The 20,340-nt window shown below is 50.9% G+C and overlaps 1 protein-coding gene across 7 annotated transcripts in view; it reads left to right on the top strand.

Moving 5' to 3' along the window:
* CTNND2 (catenin delta 2) overlaps nt 1–20,340 on the top strand; it is a 902,659-nt gene that overhangs the window by 33,895 nt on the left and 848,424 nt on the right. For 5 of the 7 annotated variants that reach the window (XM_055141787.1, XM_055141773.1, XM_055141770.1 and 2 more), the window contains exon 2: nt 5,592–5,708. The exons of the other annotated variants lie outside the window; for them this stretch is intronic. In XM_055141787.1, the coding sequence (XP_054997762.1) occupies nt 5,592–5,708 (117 nt within the window). The remainder of the gene's footprint in view (nt 1–5,591; nt 5,709–20,340) is intronic. 7 annotated transcript variants of the gene reach the window in all.

Raw genomic sequence — 20,340 nt, 5'->3', positions numbered from 1 at the left:
TTATTCGGGGAGCATGGGTGGGGACGCGGGGCCGTCCAGCCAGTCACGTGGCAGGGGGCCACTGCTTGGGTGTGTGGGATCCAGACTCCCTCCCGGACACCCAGTTCCGGGATGATTTTGAGGCGGTGCCCTGCGTGTGGCACCAGCTCCCTGATGTTGGGACGGCCGAACTTTCCTTTCCATCCATCAGTCCTTATATTGATGGATGGAAATGGCTTTGTCCAACAGGGTATCCTGGACATGATTATGATCCAGGGGAATCATTGGTTAGTTCACTTCCTTGCCACCGATTGGTGGGTGACTCCGGGGTCCCTGTGTGGCTATTAAGACCCCCTAGGTTAGTGGTTTTTAACAGATGGTCTGTATGCCCGTGTGGGTGGAAACCACTGTCCTAAAGCGCGGCACTGTTGAATGAATGAATGAATGAATGAATGAATGAATGAATGAAACGGGAGTTTCCTCCATGTCACTAGAGGCAGGAGAGCCTTAGCTCTTTTAAATGACTCCACGCTAATCCCCAAGGAATGGAAAAGTGCTGCTCCTTAGGCGGGGAAATAGCGCCCTCTGAGTCTCCCGCTGAGTCTCCCGCTGGCCTGGTAGTAGAACCTCTTGTTAGTGGGAGAAAACGGCTCTTTCTGTGCGGAGGAGAGAAGATCTTCACTCATGACGCCTCTGGTTGGCTGGTCATCGTTATGTGGGATTCCCTTCATCTTTAATATTTTCAGTGATTCTATTCCCCCATGATACAATAAAAAAAAATCCCAGTGATTTCTTGCCTCAATTAATCATTGAACTTTTTTTCTTTTCTTTGAATTTAATTTTCTTTGAAATTAATGAAATTGTTTTCCTGGCTGGCGTTAGCATTATCTAAAACAATTGCTGGAGGGCCAGAGAGATATCTTCGGCATCTTGGGGGCGTGGGTTTAATCCCAGGTATCCCGTAGCCCCCTGATACTGCCAGGAGTGACTCCCACGCATAAGTCAGGGTAAGCTGCATATAAGGCAGGTGCCTTCATGCCTGAACACACACTCTCTCTCTCTCTCTCTCTCTCTCTCTCTCTCTCTCTCTCTCTCTCTCTCTCTCTCTCTCTCTCTCTCACATCAGCCAACCAACACGGTCTTCTAGTCCAGCAGGTCCAGCGAGCGTGACACTGTGAGCTGGGTTCTGAATCATGTGGCAGTATGTACAGATGTGTGATATTAGAATAAGACTGGGCAGAGAAAATATAAGGCCAGGCACACATTTGTCACCATGATAGATGCATTTGCAGATATACAGAAAAATGGTCACAGCTTATCTGCTGCCCCTGCTAAGGGCTCGCCTGCGAGTGAGTTCATGATGACGGGGCTCACATATTGATCGGGCCCGCACAGAATGGCATGTCGTTATTGATCATTCTTAGGTCTGCGAGAGTGGCCAGTAGCACGTGATTTCTCTCTCCCTCGTACATTCTGCCCGAGCGGTGGTATAGCTTGCTAGGAGGCCAGCCCAGGAGAAATGATTCTATTGTGGCAAAAAGCTTCTTCCCTCCCCCCACCCCCATTTGTCCACACAGAAGACGCCGTAGACTATTGGTGATAAACATGTATTCATCACTTAGGACGAGCCATACGCTGAATGCTCAGCTGGCAGAATCTCATTCAATTCTCCCAGCTGGGGCTGGAGAAATCATATTGCAGGTGAGACTTTCCCAGGGCCAGCCCCATCTCTGTCCCTGGCACTGTATGTGGTCTCCAGGTCCCCCCCGGCGTCTTCCCTGAGCACAGAGCTGGGAGTAGGCGCTGAGAAAAATTATATGTGTTCTCCACTTATCGCCCCTCCAACCCCCAAACAGAAAATGAATAATCCATGTGGATCCATAATCCACTTGAGATGGATTTCTCTTTGTTGTATGTTTGGGGTCACCCTGGCCAGGCTCAGGGCCTGTGCCTGCCTCTGCATTCAGGGATCCCTCCGGGGTGGTGCCGGGGATCCAGCTCGGCTTGGATGTGTGCAAGATACGCATCTTGCCATTGTCCAATACAAGCTTCTGAGGTGGCCTTTTCCCCCTCCCAGTTCTGTTTTCTTTACATTTTCACCAGGGCACCATGCTTTACAAAGTTATTCATACTTGAGTTTCAAGCATACAGTGTTCCGACTCCAGACCAGTGTCCGTTCCCTCCACGAATGTCACAGGTGGAATTCCTTGGGTCACTTCTCAGCAGAGGTGTCCTGGCTCCCCAGGCTGGTTGACTTGAGCCAGGTTCACAGGGCATTGAGGCATTGTGTCCTTCCACCCCCTGTCTCTCGCACTGCACTGCCTCATGGCCGAATTCTCGCTTCGTGGGGCTAGTTCTAGCTGAGCGCATTGGCCTTCTGTTGCTGCTCTAATGATGTATGGACATTGAGCAGGTTAAAGCAACATCAGAGGATGCTCTTAAGGTTCTTGAAGCCCCTTGTCCACAGGCATCTTGCTGGCCTGCACTTGGGGTCAGCAGGGTTCTTTTACTTCATGGTAACTCTGGGGAAAATCCTGATTTTTGCCTTTTCTGGTTACTTGCTCCTGCCCCTGTCTGTTGACACGCGGCCTTTTCCTTCACAGGCAAGCTGAACCCTTCCTCACTGCATCCTTGACTTTCTCTTTGGTTTCTTTTGTTCACTTTCTGGACCCTGGTGATCCCAGGGATAGAGTCCTGGATAGCCTTCCTTTGGAAGGAAGCTGATTCGCAACCTTAGTTCTTCCTGCAGGTTTAACTTTTATTCGAATAGAAGAGGAGTGGAGTGATAGCACAGTGGGTAGGGCATTTGCCTTGCATGTGGCTGACCCGGGCTGAGCTTGATTCTCCGCCCCTCTCAGAGAGCCCGGCAAGCTGCAAAGAGTATCCCGTCCACACAGCAGAGCCTGGCAAGCTCCCCGTGGTGTATTCGATATGCCAAAAGCAGTAACAAGTCTCAAAATGGAGACGTTCCTGGTTCCCGCTCGAGCAAATTGATGAACAACGGGATGACAGAGTTATAGTGCTACAGTGCTTGAATAGAAGAGAAAAGTCTCCTGGTGCCCAGGAATTAGGAGCTCATTGTTCCGAGAGCTTGTGTCCATCTACGGCTTCCTCTTATTTCGTTGGAAGTAAAAACCTGGCTTCTTTGGTGTTGTCAGGTAATAAACCACACATCTCAGTGAGGTCTGGAGTGGATTGAGTTTTCTGAAGTTTGGACGGCTTGATGACAATATCACCTCTTTCTCCCCGTTTCTCTTCTTGCCCTTTCTCTAGAATCATTGGTGGTAGGTTCCCTCTCTGCAGCCCGATAGTCCTTCCCTTCTCAGGCCTGTTGAAATCACTTCTGTCAGCTACAGGTGATCCCAGTTCTCTAGATACCTATGAAGGGGTTAGCCCAATTCATAGACTTTTTGTCCCCAAGGGAAAATGCCTCTTGAAAATCCACACCCAACCTATCTTGGTTGGAAGACAATCCCATTCATTTTCTTTTTTTGCTTTTTGGGTCACACCCAACGATGCTCAGGGGTTACTCCTAGCTTTACACTCAGGAATTACTCCTGGCGGTGCTTGGAGGAACCATATGGGATGCCAGGGATCGAACCCAGGTTGGCCACATGCAAGGCAAACACCCTACTATCGCTGTAGCCCATAATTCCATTGCTTTTCATCAATCTATCAGAAGATCCGTCAGTATCCCCAAATCGGACATGCCATGTCTATTGAATATGGCTTCCACACTTCTTGGTAACGCAATTATGCTTCCTCCTCTGTCTCTGCAACAGACTTTCCTGAGAGTTGTGTCATTAGTCTCGGTGATAAATCTTTGCCTATTTTTGGCACTGGATGTCTGTAACTCCCCTCTTCTGTGTTGGGAGAAGTGACAAACCCACCACGGATTCATTACAGATCAGAAATTCTGAGCCGAACAAGACAGAAACACACAGTTGCTCTTTTGCATCCAGCTGTGATGAACCAACAGAGAAGGTTCAAGTTAATAGGACACTTGAGGGCCTTCTTGTAGACAACCTGGAAATTGGACCTTGGACAAGTGACTGTTAGCACTCGGTAGACTCCTGCCAATTTCAAATACGTGCCTGCTTCATAGACAGTATGGATGGGAAGTCTAGAATTTGGGAGTGTAGAAGCATTCTTTTGTCTTAGAGAACAAGAAGTCAGACTTCCGTGGTTGTGTATAGTCTAAATAACTGGGCGCGATTGTCTTCTCAAATTTAGTTTGAGCAGAAGGATGCTTTGATAAAAGAAGCAGAACCTGCTGGTTGTATTACCATTTTGCACGTATTAAGTACTTGTTGCACATTGATGTCTGTTTGGCAGTTGTGAGTTGGGCTTCTGGTGTTCAGATTTTGTTATTTCCCTAAAAATCAGCATGAAGAAGGAGGCGCTTTTGTCCCCCCCTGTTTCGTCCTTGTGGCACGTACATCAGCACCTATTCTTTTAATAATTGAATTTACTGCTGGAAGTTATTAATAATTTCATTGTCACTGTAGCATTCTTTCATATAATGCTTTCACCAATCAAAAATAATTGGTTTGGAAGTTAGGGAAGCTATTGTGCGTGAGATCCCATGGTGACATATCTGGCCCCATAATTCAATTTATTTCCAATGAATAAAATCCTTTGAGATCTACGGCACTCACAATCTGAGAGAGAGTATTTTCAGGACATATTTACATGAAGAAACAGCGTTTTGGGCAATCAGCAATTTCATTATTGAATATCCATTTGCATCACAAAGTACTGGGGACCACAGAGAATGTGCAGGAATATGAATGTGTGTATTTTCTCCAAAAGAGGAAGTGTGGAACTTGATCAGGAAGACAAAGCTGAAAACATGAGGAAGTTCTACCTCAGTTCAAGGGTGGAAATGAAATGGGGGGTGCTGGTTGTGAGCTGGTGGTGTTGCTTTCCTGGGGAGTGTTGATCCCTGTCAATCCGGCATGCTGATCTGAGCAGCCCCCCCCCAACCGGAAGTCTATCTACTATTTATTCAGTTGGGGGGGGAGGTGGGGATGGCTCTGGGAGTGCTCCACATTGTGCTCGATGCTGTGTTCATAGGCCGCTCCTGGGGGTGCTTGAGGAAGCATTCACCGTGCTAGGCACCGAACCGGGGCCGACTGCATGCAAGGCAAGTGCCCTGACCTCTGCTCTCTCCCTCCGGCCCCTCCAGCTGCTCCTCACATATTGTCTTCGTGCTTCTTCTCTTCAATGGGTCTAGAGACCATTGTTTTTAAAATGTCCTGTGCATGTCCTTTATCCCCTTCCGTTTTGATCGAGCTACAGTGCTCATGGTAAGGCTGATAGTTTCGTATGGACATGGCTTTAGCACCACACCCACCACCAGAGTGCCCACTCCCCGTCATCCCTGGCACTGGGGTCCCCTGTCCCTTCCCCCTTCCTGGAAATCCCCCCTAAGGTCAGTTCTATGGATCAGTTTGCCAGTTCCATAGTCTTTGGCCATTTGTTCCTCCCTTCCTGGGAATCCTTAGGGCCAAGGAGGCAAGAGATCACTGTGTCCGTCCCCGCACTCAGCGCAGTGACCTCTAGTCTCCTCGGCACAGCAGCCAATCGCATGATCTTATCTTTTCTTCCAGCTGCCAAGTGCCCCCTTGTGTATATATACCACAGCCTCTTGGCACACTCCTCTGCCATCGGACATTTGGGTTGTCGCTGCATCCTCAGTGTTGTGCTCAGTGCCACAATGAACACAGGTACGCATATGGCTTTTCTTTTTCGTCGTGTTTGGGAGGTCGAGGCCAAGAGGGGGTGTTGTCGGCCATGTGGGAGAGAGAGTCTTGTTTCTGGAGGAATCTCCCCAGTACTTTTCTTAGAGGTTGAAGCATGAATCTGGTGACCTTCCTAGCAACGGCGGTGGAGGCCTCCTTCCTTACCACGACCCGCCAGCACGGGCTGTTTTTACGTATCTGCCATTATTACCTGGTGTGAGGTGACATCTCATTGTATTGCATTTCTCTAATAATAAGGAACAGTGAGCACTTTTCCATGTGTACACTAGCACCCATAGATGTCTTTGGGGAAGAAGATGTTTAATCTCTTTTCCCACTTCTGGGTGGGGCCATGGGATGTTTTGTTGTTGAGCATTGGGAGTGTTTATAAATCCAGAGATCTTTTATTTTCATCTTGTGTCTTCAAGTGACATTCAGTTTTTCTTATTCCATTCAATTTTAGTATTTGATTTAATGTCACCCTTATTTGAATCACTCTATGTGTATTTAAAATTGAATTGACAGTAAGCCCGAGAGAGTTTAAGGATGATCGGGAGGCTGAAAATGGAAGTGTTTGCCCACTTTTAAAGGAAATTGGTATATCCAAGGATGCTGTTCAAAGAATGGTGATAAAATAAAATACCACCTTTTGTGGGGGCATGAGAAAACAAGTGAAGTAGTAGAATGATTATTATTTTAAGTAATATTTAACATGTTACCATTTTAGAAATAAAACCCTGGAATTTCCCTTTTAGAATTAATTATAAGAAATACATCCGTGTTTACAGTTTCCTAATGTCATACTATATAAATGTACTTCTTGGGGGGGGGGTGAGCTCTTTGAGGTGATGAAATAGACACTTATTCCAAAACTGCAGTGCCTTCAACATAGGCAAAGATCATTGTATGTGACAGACGGGGAAAGCTCCTTAAATTCAACCGCTCACCTTCAAACACCGCAATGAACAGAATTACTCTGATAATTACCTTCCTATCCTAAATAGGAAATGGCTAGTTTCATATTGGAGAGGAGAGGATGGTCTCGGCTTAATTCCCTATTTCCATGCTCTAACCGTGGCCATGTGGTGAGAGCCAGCAGTTGTAGGGCAGCTGGGTTTTCATTTTCACTTAAATCTCTTTGAACCACGTAGAGCAGAAAGTGACCCGTGTCCCAGAAATGCGTGGACAAGGTCACAGAGATTGGGGGATGATTGAAAATCTCAGAGCCAGTAGGCAGGGTGTGGAGGGCATCCCTGGGAAGTTGTCACCCGTGCTCCTGTTTCAGGGACCTGAGCAATTCACCCGGAGGGGTGTCGGGGCAGGGCAGGGGGCGGAGGGCCGATGAAGGCCCGCTGGTGAAATAGTGATGGCCTTTTGGGCTGGGGCACAAGAGGAGGGGTGAGAGAGGTTGGCGGCATGCACGGCCTTAGCCGCAGTGCTGTCATCTCTCTGGCCTCCCACCTCATATTTTACAATCATCTGCATCCTTCTTTTCCTCCTTTCAAGAGAGGAGGGTGGAGGCCGGACGCTGAGTAATGAGTCCCCTGCAGGACTCCGCAGGAGAAGGCGTGGGCCCTGAATTCAGGCGGTGAGGAGTGATTCATTGATTCATTTGGGGTGTGAAGGCCCAAGGACTTGCCTGAGCCAAGCGGACAGGGCTGTAAGAAACGGAGAGATGCAAGATGGTTCCCGGGACAGAGGCAGAAGTTAGCAGCTGGGAGGACAGAGTTGCACAGAGTCGACCTGGCCAGAAAGCTCGGCAGGACCTCGTGTGCTGCTGCCCTGTGGCCCTGATGTGGTTTTGCTGAGCCGTGGGCAGAAGTTGCCAGGCAGATAACCGGGGGGATGCGGTGGGCGGGAGGCTATGAGAAGGCAGATTGGCGCTCGTGAGGTGGAAATCTGCAAGTGGGCAGTCGGTGATCCTCGTGGCCAGGGTGTGGAAGCGAACTGCGTGCTGGCAGTGTTTGTGTGTGTGTCGGGTTTGTATTCCGTTCAGAAGCTGTTCCGTTTACAGCACAGAGGACGGGGAAAGAACATTCTAATCTCCTTTAGAACACTGTCATTTAATAGTGCTATTTGGAGTGCCATTTACAACAGAGAGATTTCTAAAGGCACTGGCTTTACCCTTTTAGCACAGGAAGGAATCTTGTGCGTTGCAGAGAGAAGCATTCTACTTAGCAGTACCAGGAAGATGGCACTTTAGCAGAGCCGGTGCCCAGCTCCCGGCTTACAGCACTTGGCGGGATAGAATACTCACGTGGCAGCTTGCGTGCATGGGCACGTACCAATCTGGTCGAAGAACTGCTCTTTGGGATGCCATGTCGGAGTCGAGGAGGTCACTGCCTTCTGAACAGAAGTCAGCTTAAATTTTTCATTGCGAATTTACCTGCTTTGGCTTCTTTTCAATGGGTTGTAAGGTAAATTAAAACACATGGTAAGAAAAATAAACCAGCAGGCTGTAGTTTCCACAGGATATAATGGTTACGAGCAGTAAAGTCCTTGTAAACAAGCTGTAAACTTCTCTGTGTTTTTACTTCTTTCTGTTTCGGAACCGGAATGCTATATTTGTGCCGTGCGGAATATAAGATGCAATTATCAGAAATCCCATTAAGATGTGAAAAACAGTACGATTTATAGATGAGCATAAAGTACTGCGGTCTAATTGAGAATTAGTTCTGACCCTCTGTGTCTGGCCGTGGCCACTGAGGTTCTTTCTATATCATGGGGGCTGTAACTAAGGCTGCGGGGAACACGGGAGCATGTGTACTTTGAGAAATTTGTGTTTTCTGGTATTCAGGAGGAAGGGATGGGAGGGTGGTGAAATGGAAAAAGAGGTCAATTCCATGATGGTGGTTGAAAACTTGCCTTCTGCTGGTGCTTGTGATTCTGTAAATCCACATGTATGTATGTGACCGATGAGTGTCTCCTCAGTAACAGATGTTCAAAAAAACATGATGATCTTGCATGTTTGAAATGGCACATGATATCACATTATGAAAAAAGCATTCACCACAGAGATCTGAAATATTCTGAGAAAGGAGATGTCTGCCCTTTGGCAATTATATAATTGACCAGTGGTCAAAGCATTGGTAAATCGGCAGAAAAAGTGTTTGCATTCACTGAAGTGTGGGTGCTGTCTTGCACAGACTATGCACCGCTTCTCGGCAGAAGCACTTAACAAGAGGTTAGGATATTTTTACAGCCAGTTAGTCTTGGTTACAAAACATCCCTATTAAAGAAAATCTCTGTGCATTACTACCAATATGCCTTCTATATACTCATATTCTTGAAGGATTCGGAAGCATCACAATGCTATATAATACTTAATGAAATCCCTTGCTACTTAATTCTAGAGTCAGTGAACAAGTATAATAGAGTAAAAACCTGCTTCAGAAACATCAGCAAGAATGGTGGTAAGAAGTAGCAATTTTTCCATTCTGGGTCCTTCTGCAATTTCTCTTTTCATGGGAAATTGAAGTCGAAGTGCTGAAATACTGATAGAATCACTGTTTGGTGACATTTCCTAGCAGATGGGAAACCTAGAAATGAGAAAACAGAGTCCGGTTTTTGAATGAATGAGAAATCTGACTTACCGTCGCATGAAGTTGTTTTTGCATTTTTATTATGGCATTAGAGATTTAACCTGATTAGGATTCCTAGGGTGTACCAACCTGTGATTGACATTCCTCTAAAAATAGAGCTCGAATTCAAAGGAGATTGTTTTCCTTTCCTATTGTGACAGTTTCTTGGCAAATATTCAGCACCGGGGGTTGGGGCAGGAGAGTCGGCCTGTTCCTGGGACTATCTACCCGGAGCTCACGCCAAGAGAGGTACTGAGAGCAGGGTGCTTGCTATCACGTACAGACAACGCCCGCCCTCAGGGTGGCAGGTCTGTGGGGGTCAGAGGCCGCAGGCCGGGAAGAAGCTGGAGGTTGACGTGTGGTGTGTTCCCGAGAAAGACAGGCTCCGGGGTCCCCATCAGCTTTTCCCAAAGTGCACTTGGGGACTGTGGGAACAGTGCCCGGCTTTGGTCCCTTTCCTGAGTTGAAAACCCAAACCAAACCAAACCAGAAACAAATGGCCAGTGAGGATCGGGGCGATGCCTGTCCGGATACACGCGGAGATCCCGGGAAGGATCAAGTGCATCTTGTACGAAGAATCCCCAAGAATTCATTCTAGCAGGATGTCTCCATCACGGCCGTCACCGTCTTTGACTCCGTCTTGGGGTGACTTGGGCTTTGTACATAGTGGGGAGTGGCCCTGCCACCCTCTGTGGGCTTTGTCTAGTGGGCGGACCCCAGAGAGGAACAGCCCGGACCCTTCTAGTCCTGCAGGGGAACATGTTGCCGTGAGTGTGGTGGCACCTGGTGGGGGCAGCTCAGGCTGGGTTCCGCCCACCAGCCTCCCGACTTTGCAAACTCGGACTCACGCCAGCCCCGTCAGCACCACGAGAAGACCACCCTCCGCCTGGCCTGGGTGAGCGTGCGCAAAGCGGGGGGGGGGTGTCTCTCCTGCCGTTTCCCCCTGTTGTTTTGGTTGTGTTGGTAACAGGAAGTATGGGCAGGCAGAGAGGGGAGAATGCTTCGGAAGTGAGCATGTGTGTCGGTCATCAGTCGATCAGGACGCTGGTACCAGGCTCCCGTTGACGAGAGGACATGTTTTTTTTTTTTCCTCTTTTTGGGTCACACCTGGTGATGCACAGGGATTGCTCCTGGCTCTGCACTCAGGAATTACCCCTGGCGGTGCTCAGGGGACCATATGGGGTGCTGGGAATGGAACCCAGGTCGCCCGCATGCAAGGCAAACGCCCTACCCGCTGTGCTATTGCTCCAGCCCTGACGAGAGGACGTGGAAGAAGAGGACGAGCCCTGAGAGTTGACTGCTTCTGCTGTCACCAGACACTAGTGATTCACTCACTGGGCAGACACTTACGGTCTCGGGGGCCCCCTGCCCCCTTCACTGCACTTTGGTTGTCTGTCTGCTTGATTCCGAGTGGGACCGTGGACTGGCCTGCTGACGTCCTAGCAGGGAGATGTGCAATTGAGTACACATACCAGCGGTGGGGCATTAGGAGGAAGGGCCCAGGAGATGCCCAGAAGGTGTTGGAGATGCTCCTGAGGTGTTCAGGCGACAAGGGAGGTGAGAATGAGACCAGAGGGAAGCACGGTGGAGGAACATGGAGTCCAGCGTCAGGTCTGGCCCTAAGGGTCAGCTCTCCGTGATTTTGTCCTGATTTTTGAGTGGGTCAGTCAGACCACCCACCCCAGCTGCATGGGAAGCACTATGTGCCCCACCTGAGGGTTCCAAGAAGGCACGAAGACGGCAGGAGACTTGACCTGTCAGGCCTTGCCAGCCCTTGTGCGTGTGTGGCGGTGGTGGTGGGCTTCCTCCCCGGGTCCTATACGCACTGTTCTGAGACCTGCCACAGACAGACAGACAGACCTCGCTTCCCTTCCGAGGACATGATCTTCTCTTCCTTGAATTGCATAGGCAGCCCGGGATTATGTTTGCATTGGTGGCATAGCTCCGCCCTCTTGAATATGCCATGAAGTGAGCCCCTCCTTGCTGTAGATTAGCCCTCAGGCTCGTTGGCCTTGTGATTGTGGACACGATCCGAGTCAAGAGTTTCCACAGCGGCTCCAGGTCCAGATGGCCGGATTGCACACCTTATTTGCACATCTCGGGAACGTCTGTCCAGAAGGGGGCCCTCTTAATGTCCCCCTGATATTCCATGCGCTGGCAGATCCCTTCCTGCTGACCCCATGTCCCTGGACCCAGCTACACTGGCCACTGCCCTGATTTGCACCCTGCCCAGATGTGGTGCTCGGTGACTTGGCATCTGTCCTGTGCTTCGTGCCCAGGATGTCACCCTGGCTGTGGTTGGCTGTTCTCTTCTCTCACGCTGAGCCACTACTTAGGGAGCCAAGTCCCCATCTTTGTTTTCGGGTGTATGTCCTCAGCACATGATGGAAAGGAATGCAGGAACGCAGAGGACTTTGGGATACGGAAGCTGGTGTCTGTCGTATTCTGAATGAATCTTAGAGTTCAGGGGTCTGGCTGCGATGCCAGGAAGAAGGGGCCTAGGCTCAGCCCGGGGCTGCCGATGGAAAGCTGCGGATTCTCATCCAGGACGGGAGCAGGGACTCGATGATCTCAGCGATCTCAGTGGGTTGTTGGAGATTTGGTGGATCCTAGAATAAACAGGGCTATGGAATGGGAAAGGGATTTTTTTCGTAATTAGCTTTTCATATTGCTTGGACTCTCCAAAGTTCTCTGACGTTAGTTTCATTCCCTTGTGCCGGGAGCTCTTCCCGTGAAGCGCGAACTCAGCTCACTCTACGCCGTAAGCTTCTGACGCATAGCGAGTCCTACCACACGACGGTGAGAGGGCGGGTCCCGCCAGGTGCCGCCCCCGTGCAAAAGATGCTTCTCTCTGTGGTTTGCAGTTTGGAAGGCGGGGCCACATGTGACTTGCCCAGGAATTGCTCCCGCAGAGCAGTCACGGGTGCCCGCTGATAACCACCCCCCCACGCCAGCCGGGCAGCTTCTGCTGTGCCCGATCCTCACCCCGCCCCTCTCTGCACACTTGCTCTCCTTCCGTTGCTAGCTGGTTTCGTTCTTTCTTCTCTGAGCATTAAATTGCAGCTGAACTGGGATCCTGAGCCACGTTTGGGGACACGTTTGCTTATGGGAGATTTACCTGGAAGTCGGGACACTGAAAAGATCGTGGTAGTTGGTTCAATAAGTTTTGGAACCTCTGCTCTAAAATCAAGATTATTGTATTATAGGTAACGCTTAAGTATCTGCATGAATAATTTAATGATTGCCTATAATATACTATTTTCTAACAATAGCCGATATTCTCTTTTAGGATAAAAATCACTTTTGTATGCTTATGGGCCAACTCAAATGTTCCTTTAAAATCTTCTTAATCTGAGGGAAGATAAGTGTCTGTTATTAGAGGCAGGCTGCAGAGGTAGGATGGGGGGCCAGGCAGGAGGGAGACGGGGGACATTAGTGGTGGGAAATGTGCATCAGTGAAGGGGCAGGTGTTGGAACATTGTATGGCTGAGACTCAACTGTGAACAATTTTGTAACTGTGTATCCCACAGTGATTCAATTAAAAAACTAGTTTATGTCAATGAAAAAATCTTAATCTCTGCTCATACTTACCAGATTCTGTATTTGGAGTGAATTATCATAAAATTACCCATGCTGTTATTTTTTTTAATTTTTAATTTTTTTTTTTGCTTTTTGGGTCACACCCAGCGATGCTCAGGGGTTACTTCTGGCTTTGCACTCAGGAATTACTCCTGGCGGTGCTTGGGGGATCATATGGGATGCCGGGGATTGAACCCAGGTCGGCCAAGTGCAATGCAAACGCCTTACCCACTGTGCTATCGATCCGGCCCCTATTTTTAATTTTTTTTATAGACTTACAACTTTCCATGCTTGTGTTTCAGTCATACAATGCTCGAGTACCATCCCTCCACCAGTGCCCATTCTCCACCACGGATGATCCCAGTGTCCCTCCCACCCATCCCCCCCACACCACCTTTGTGGCAGGGCATTCCCTTTTATTCTCTTTCTCCTTTTGGGTGCTGTGGTTTTCAATAGAGGCATTGAGTGACCATCGTGTTTGGCCTATAGTCTACTTTCTGCACGCATCTTCCATTCCCAGAGAGTCCTCGAACCACACTTTACCTGGTGTTCCCTTCTCTAAGCTGCCTTTTCCTCCAGCGTGTGAGACCAGCTTCCAAGCTGTGGAGCCAACCTCCTGGTACTTATCTCTACTATTCTTGGGTGCTAGTCTCCTTCCTATCCTGTTACTTTATATTCCACAGATGAGTGCAATCTTTCTATGTCTGCCTCTCTCTCTTTTTTTTTTTTGTTTTTTGGGTCACATCCAGTGATGCACAGGGGTTACTCCTGGTTCTACACTCAGGAATTACTCCTGGCAGTTCTGGGGGACCATATGGGATGCTGGGAATCAAATCTGGGTTGGCTGTGTGCAAGGCAAACACCCTACTTGCTGTGCTACCGCTCCAGCCCCTGCCTCTCTCTTTTTGACTTATTTCACTTAGCATGATACTTTCCATTTATATGCAAAGGTCATGACTTCATCTTTCCTAATCCTATGCTGTTATTTTTAAAACTTGTATGTGAAAAAAAATATATACATTTTTTTTGGAAAAAAATATTACCTTATTTGCAATTTTGTGGAATTTTAGGAATTTAGCTTCATGCATCTATAGGTATTTCCACCTCCATAATAAATTTTAAAAATAACCTCTAATATGTGGGATATTAAGAAACATAGTAAGGGGACAACAAATGTTCACTGCCAGTAGAACTGGGTGTTGAGACAGCTGCTGGTCTCAGGAGCACGGAATGTCCAGACTCCCTTGTCTGGGGAACTGAGCTCGTGTGGGGTTGGGGAAGGGCCCTGGGCTCTCTGCTCTCTGCTGACTGGGCCCGTGTCAGAGTGACGTTTGCCTCAAGAGCAGGACGGAGGCAGTGCAGATCCTAGCACCTCGGCGAAAATGGTAAGACGCTGATGAAGAGTGCTGTGCTAAAGGCGGAGTGCCAGAGGCTGCCCGTCAGGGCCACACTGGGTCCTGGTTGTGTGTTCAGCTCCCCTTGGCGAGATGCCCTGTGTCCACCTTCCATCTGGGGACGTGGCTATCTAACCATCCCGATGCCATCAGCGTGAGGCTCGTGCCCGTGCTCTCCCTGTCCGTGTCTGGATCAGTCTCCCCTGGGCTGAGGATGTCTCCCCGGGGCCCGGCTCTGTGTTTTGTGCCTTTTTGGCTGAGTGTGTGTGTGGGCACTGTGGGGAGAGGAGCACGGGTCGCAGGAAATCATCGGCTGTCTTTCCGTGGGTGCTGCCCGCAACCCATGTTTTCCACAGACACGGTCTTGCAAGCACGCACCATCAACCAGCCACTTAGCGGGAAGAGTCCAGCTCGGTTCTTGTCAGTAACCTTTCCCTAGCTCCTGGGAGTCGTGGCTCAGGGCGGGGGCCTCAGACAGTAGCTTCAGCCCCGTCACCCTCTTTGTGTGTGGGGGGTGGCAGCAGAGACCTGCCTTGGCTCTCATCGCTGAGTCTGACCCTTGGTTTCTGACCCACTGGGTCTGGTGGGCAGCTGAAGAATAAAGGCACTGAGCGCATGGGGAACCGCGGCGGTGACAGACCCTGCAAGTCCCGACCTCACACCACACACAACCGGTCTTGGACATGGCACAGAATTGATACTTAGAAACCTCGGTCTCAGAGTCCGTTAAAGGGCTGACCCCAAATTCCTAAGGAACATGTGTTTTGCCAAGGAGTACGGCAAGAAGGACCTCAAGAAGATGCAGACCAACTACGCTAAGGCCACGAGTGCCCCTGGGAAGCTGGGGCAGGCCAGGCCCTAGCCACGGAGACCAGCAGCCACAAGCTCAGTCGACTTGCCTACATTGCTCACCCTAGCTTGGAGAAATGCTCGTGCCCACACTGCCAGGGTTCTCAGGCTCTGCTGGCCCAAACCAAGGTGAAACCAAGGACCCAAAGAAGGATAAAGCCAAGGCTCAGATGAGGCTAAGCCGGGGCTCGATAAGGCTAAGCCAAGGGTCAATAGGGCTAAACCAAAGCTCAGATAGGCTAAAGCCAAGGCTCAGATAATGCTAAACCAAGGCTCAACAAGGCTAAATGAAGGCTGAGATAAGGTTAAGCTGAAGCTCAATAAAGATAAGTTAAGGCTCAGATAAGGCTAAGCCAAGGCTCAGATGAGACTAAGCTAAGTCTCAGATAAGGCTAAACCAAGGCTCAATAAAGATAAGCTGAGTCTCAGCTAAGGCTCAGCCAAGGCTCAGTAAGGCTAAGCTACAGCTCAGAAAGGCCAAGGCCAAGGCCTTGAAGTAAGACCCTGACGGCAGCTGCAGCTCCAGCACCAGCTCAAGCTCCCAAAGGTGCCCAGGCCCCGCCCAGGCTCCCTAAGATGCTCTTATCTGCCAAGTGATGGTGAAAGGATGGGCACGACCTGCGGGCGGTGTCCGGCATGGTCCTCCCGTGCTATTTGCACACATAAACCTGAGAGCAGCGAGAGAAGAATATAGTCACTGGGGCCAGAGAGAAAGAGTCCAGCCGGTAGGGAATTTGCCTTACATGTAGCCCACCCAGGTTTGGTCTCGGGCACCCCATAGGGTCCCCTGAGCCCATAGGAGTGATCCCCGTGTGCAAAACTGGAATAAGCCCTGAACATTGCCGGATATGGCTCGAAACCCGAGCTAAGAAAAGGATACACGCAGAAGGGCTGAGAGATAGGACAGTGGTCGGGCACTTGTCTTACGGCCAGTCCCACTTCAGTCCCAGCACCCCTCACAGTCCCCTGAGTCCCACCAGTGGAGTAGACCTTGAGCACCACCGAAAGAATGAAAAGAAAGAAAAAACACCACCTACATCTAGGGTTCAGCAGCTGACAGATGGGCGGGCGGGAGAGGGGGACAGCAGCAGAGAGTGCTGGGCCCGCCGGGGTGGTGACGGAGAAGGAACCCCATGCATTAGCACATAAATGTTCACACTGCCATGAGCATCTTCCCCAAATTATTCAACAAAAGCATCTGTACATCTGACAGCCTGCTTGGGTACTGTCTCATCTGAATCCTCCTCTGGGTCTCTGTGTTAGGGTGACCACGACGACCCCCCCGGGTCAAGGGTGGTGCTCAGGGTCCATCTGAAGATCAGAGTTACAGTGACATCCTGTGTGTTCACCTCCTGTGGAGCTTTAGATTGTCTTTCTTATTTTGTTGTTGTTGTTGTTTGGGGGGCCACACCTGCCGGTGTTCAGGGATCACTCTGGTGGGCTCCGGGGACCCTGTGGGGTACCGGGGATCAAACCTGGGAAAATCCCTTCCTGCTGTACTGTCTCTCTGGCCCCACTCTTTGCTTTTCTTTCTCCACCCGGTGGGAAGGGACCCTCTCCCTGTCCCTCCCCTGGCCTTTCCATGGCGGGCGGGAAGGTGTTGTTGCCTGCGGCTGGAGTGAGTTCAGTGGAGTTTGTTCCATCCCCTTTTCTTGGTGGCCCTGAGAGACAGAGAAGCAAAGGCAGCGCCATGGCAGGCGCATAAAGAAGCCAGAAGAAGCAAGGCCTAGGTTTGGTTCCAGCATTCCTGGAACTGAGTACATATTCCTGGAATTGAGTCATGATTTCCCCCGAAGTGAGATAGCCATGGTGAGGTCAACTAGAGTTACCAATCAGATGCAGGTAGGGAAGCCCCCGCCCACCACGTTACTGTTACATAACCCTTATGTAACTCCGACTTAAAACCAACCAGCCAAGTACAAGTAGTGAGAAGCCCCTCAGACTGCAGCCAAAAGGGGGGTCCGGGGAAAGTCCCTGTTATATAGTGCTGTGGTATAAAAGCCCCTCACTTTTGAGACTCGGGGCCCCTCGTTCTGAGAAGACTGCCACCGTGTAGGTGAGCCGGAAGAGGGCCCTAGCTCGATCTAGCTAATAAAGACCCTTTGCCTGTTGCATCGCAACTTGCCTTGGGGTGATTTCTCTGGGGGAGATCTTGGCCGGGTTCAACAGCCCCAGAGTCGGGGGCAGAGCTGGCACGTGCTTGCTGAGTGAAGCCTCAGGCTCGGGCTTCGCCTGGGTTTCCAGTGGGGGGGATGCACAGTACTTGATGAGAAGCCACCGACACGGTGTCAGTGATCCAGGGGTCAGACGCCCCAAGTCCAGTGCCCAGACATCTCATCTTTCCCCTGGCACCTCTCAGGGAAAAGGGGCCTTTGTCCTTGTGTCAGCCCGTGGCTTGATCCCTTCCCCCCACCCCCATCCTTCTGGCTTCTCTGGCTCATCCTGGTTCTCAGACTGCCCCCAGGGCATCTTGGGATTGTTCTGCTCGGATGGGAAAACCCCAGGCCCCATCCCTCCTTCAGGAACTGTGTCTTAATCAGATTTGTTTTGCTCGGTGACTGCAGCTGCACAGTACAATTACAGCACATTTTTATCACCTGCTTCATAAAAAGTGACAGCACATGGCAAATGGCCAGTTCAGAAGGGAATCGCCAGGGCCCACTTTCCAGATCTTGCACGTCGGAAATTAGAGTTTTACCTGCCTCATCAGAGTTGGACCTAAACATCAAAGCAGCAACCCTGCCCGGCTTCCCGCCACCCCATCCAAAACAGGGGTGGGGCAAAAGTCCAGTGGGTGTGGGGGGGCCTTGCATGCAGCTGACCAGTTCCTGGCCCTGCCTGCGTGTGGTCCCCTGAGTCTCTCCGGAAGTGATCCCTGAGCACAGAGCCAGGAGTGAGCACAACCAGGAGTGGCCCCCAAGCCAAAACATTTAAATCCAAAAGACCTGTGAAACATGATCTTGATTTTAGAGAAGGAGCAAAGTCCCCGGTACCTGGAAGAAATTCTTCAAGGCCCAAACCTTAGAACTGGGTCCAGCTCAAACCCCCTCCCCCTTTCAGGCTGATTTCCCTCCCCAGCTGATATTTACAGGAGGATGAAATAGATCCCTTCTTGAAACGATCAGGGGGGAGATTTGGCCGCCAGTTGGGACCTTGGAGAATGAGTTGTTTGCGTCTTCCTTGACTCAGCCAGTGTTTACTGGCCCCTCTTTGAGCCAGGCACCCCTCCAGGTGCTCGGAACGGGGCAGATAGTGTAGTGCCGTGCAGAGGGGGCTGTTTCCATGGCACCCACAGGGCTGGCAGGCAGCAGGGAACAAGCCACTGTTGAAAGCAAACGACCTGGGGGACCAGGCAGCGGAGAGGGGTGCCGATGAACCTCTGCACTGGAGGTGGGCCCCAAATGGCCCGGTCCAGGAGCAGGTGGCCAGGAGGGTCTCAGGTACAGCACAGTCCCCTACAGGGACAGCGGACGGAGGGGAGAGTTTGCAGGTGGATGCTGGGAACCCGCTTTGCCCGTGCCCTACACGCCTTCACACTAGGTGAGTTTAGGGGGACAGTCAGGTGGGCACAAAAGGCAGCAGGAAGGTGAGGGGGCGAGGGGCATGGGTTCTGGACACTGTCAGAGGCCATCCCGCAGGCTCCAGTGAGGCCAGAGAGAAGCCGGGGAGAGGAGGGGGCAGGGGCAGAGCAGAAAGAGGATGTCCACAGCCGTTGCCGGCCTTCGGCAGACCCGGAAGCACGGTCTTGTCCCCAGCTGGGAGGAGGGATGGGGGGCGGGAGCAGGTTCGAGTGGTAGAACGTTTCAGAGCTTGCTGTGGGGTGAAGAGAAATAAGACACGTCTCGGGCAGGCGAGGGTGTGGTTCCGAAGGCGGTTGGGTAGAGACCCCGAGTGGCTGAGGCTTAGCAGCGGGCGTGTGAACTTCCACGCCTCCCCGGATGAGAGCCGTAAAGAAGCGAGAGTGAGCACAAGGGGATTTGGGGCCTCTGCCCGCCGCTGCGGGTGTCCGAGGAGGAGGAGGAGGAGGAGGAAGCCGCTCAGGGATGAGAACGGCCAGTGCTTGCGGGCGAGCAAGGCAGCTGGACACCCAGAAAACCCAGCAGTCTGATCCACGGAGGCCCGGGCTGGCCAAACCCCCTCCAAGGCTGTAGGGCACTGAAGGGAGGGTTCGAACCGGCTGAGAGTTGGACAGAGGGACTGTCCGAGATCCTGGCCTACAGGGGAGCAGAAATCGAGCTGTGTGCGTTTCCTGGGACGGGGGGGACTCAGTGAGAGCCTGGGGAGCGGGCGGCATCTCAGCATCACACCAGTCTCCAGTTCCGCAGTGCTCTGGTGCGGCTTCCCAGGCAGGAATTGGGTTTGATTCTTCCCGGGAGGCTTACGGAGAGGAAAACCCACAACATGGAGAGACTCACCGGGAAACAGAGGAGGAAGCGGAGGAGCGCTCGGGATCTCTGGGGTGCAGGGGCCACCTCGAGCTGCGCCAGTGCCAGACCTAGGTCTGGTTCTGCCTTTCCAGCTGCCTCTTCAGTCCTGGTGAATAATTAATTAGCTCGTGAGCCAGCTAGCCTGGTCCTAGACGTGTCTGTCGACACTAAACGTGTGTGTTGAGTCCTCTGCTTTCCTGAGTGCTGATCTTTGCGGTGTCCACAAGGAATCATTTCCAAAGGGTTAAAGTTAACGGCGACTCCAAACTCTGGGAAAAAAAGTTTTCAGACTCTTTTTTGCTATGGGTCGGTTCTGAGGTTCCTGAATTGCAAATGTTCACATCCTCCCCCCCACCCCCGCCCCAGATCTTTTGAACTCAGTGCTCTCTGGATCACCCAGGTTTATGCTGAACATTCAGTGTGACTCTCCCAACCAAAAACATGACCCATGTGCTTTTCATGTCCCCCAGCAATTTTATGTGCAAGACACTGTAAATGTGGAAATTCCTCAAGGTCTACTTGATTTGTTTTGTTTTGTTTGGGGACACACTTGGGGATGCTCAGGAATTACTTCTGGCTCTGCACTCGGGAATCACTCCTGTCGGTGGTGCTCAGGCAACCATATGGGGTACTGGGGATCGAGCCTGGGTTGGCTACCTGCGAGGCAAATGCCCCACTGTGCTGTGTGATCTCTCCAGCCCCGCCAGGTTTATTTGAATATCCTCTCAGTATCTTTCTCAGTTCTCTGTAATTCTTATTTGCTCTTTGTGGCTATTAGGGAATTACC

This window comes from Sorex araneus, chromosome 1, assembly GCF_027595985.1.
Source record: "Sorex araneus isolate mSorAra2 chromosome 1, mSorAra2.pri, whole genome shotgun sequence".
In the NCBI taxonomy this organism is placed as follows: Eukaryota; Metazoa; Chordata; class Mammalia; order Eulipotyphla; family Soricidae; genus Sorex; species Sorex araneus.
Note: the sequence above shows the minus strand (reverse complement) of the source record. Positions and strands in the feature narration are given on the sequence as shown.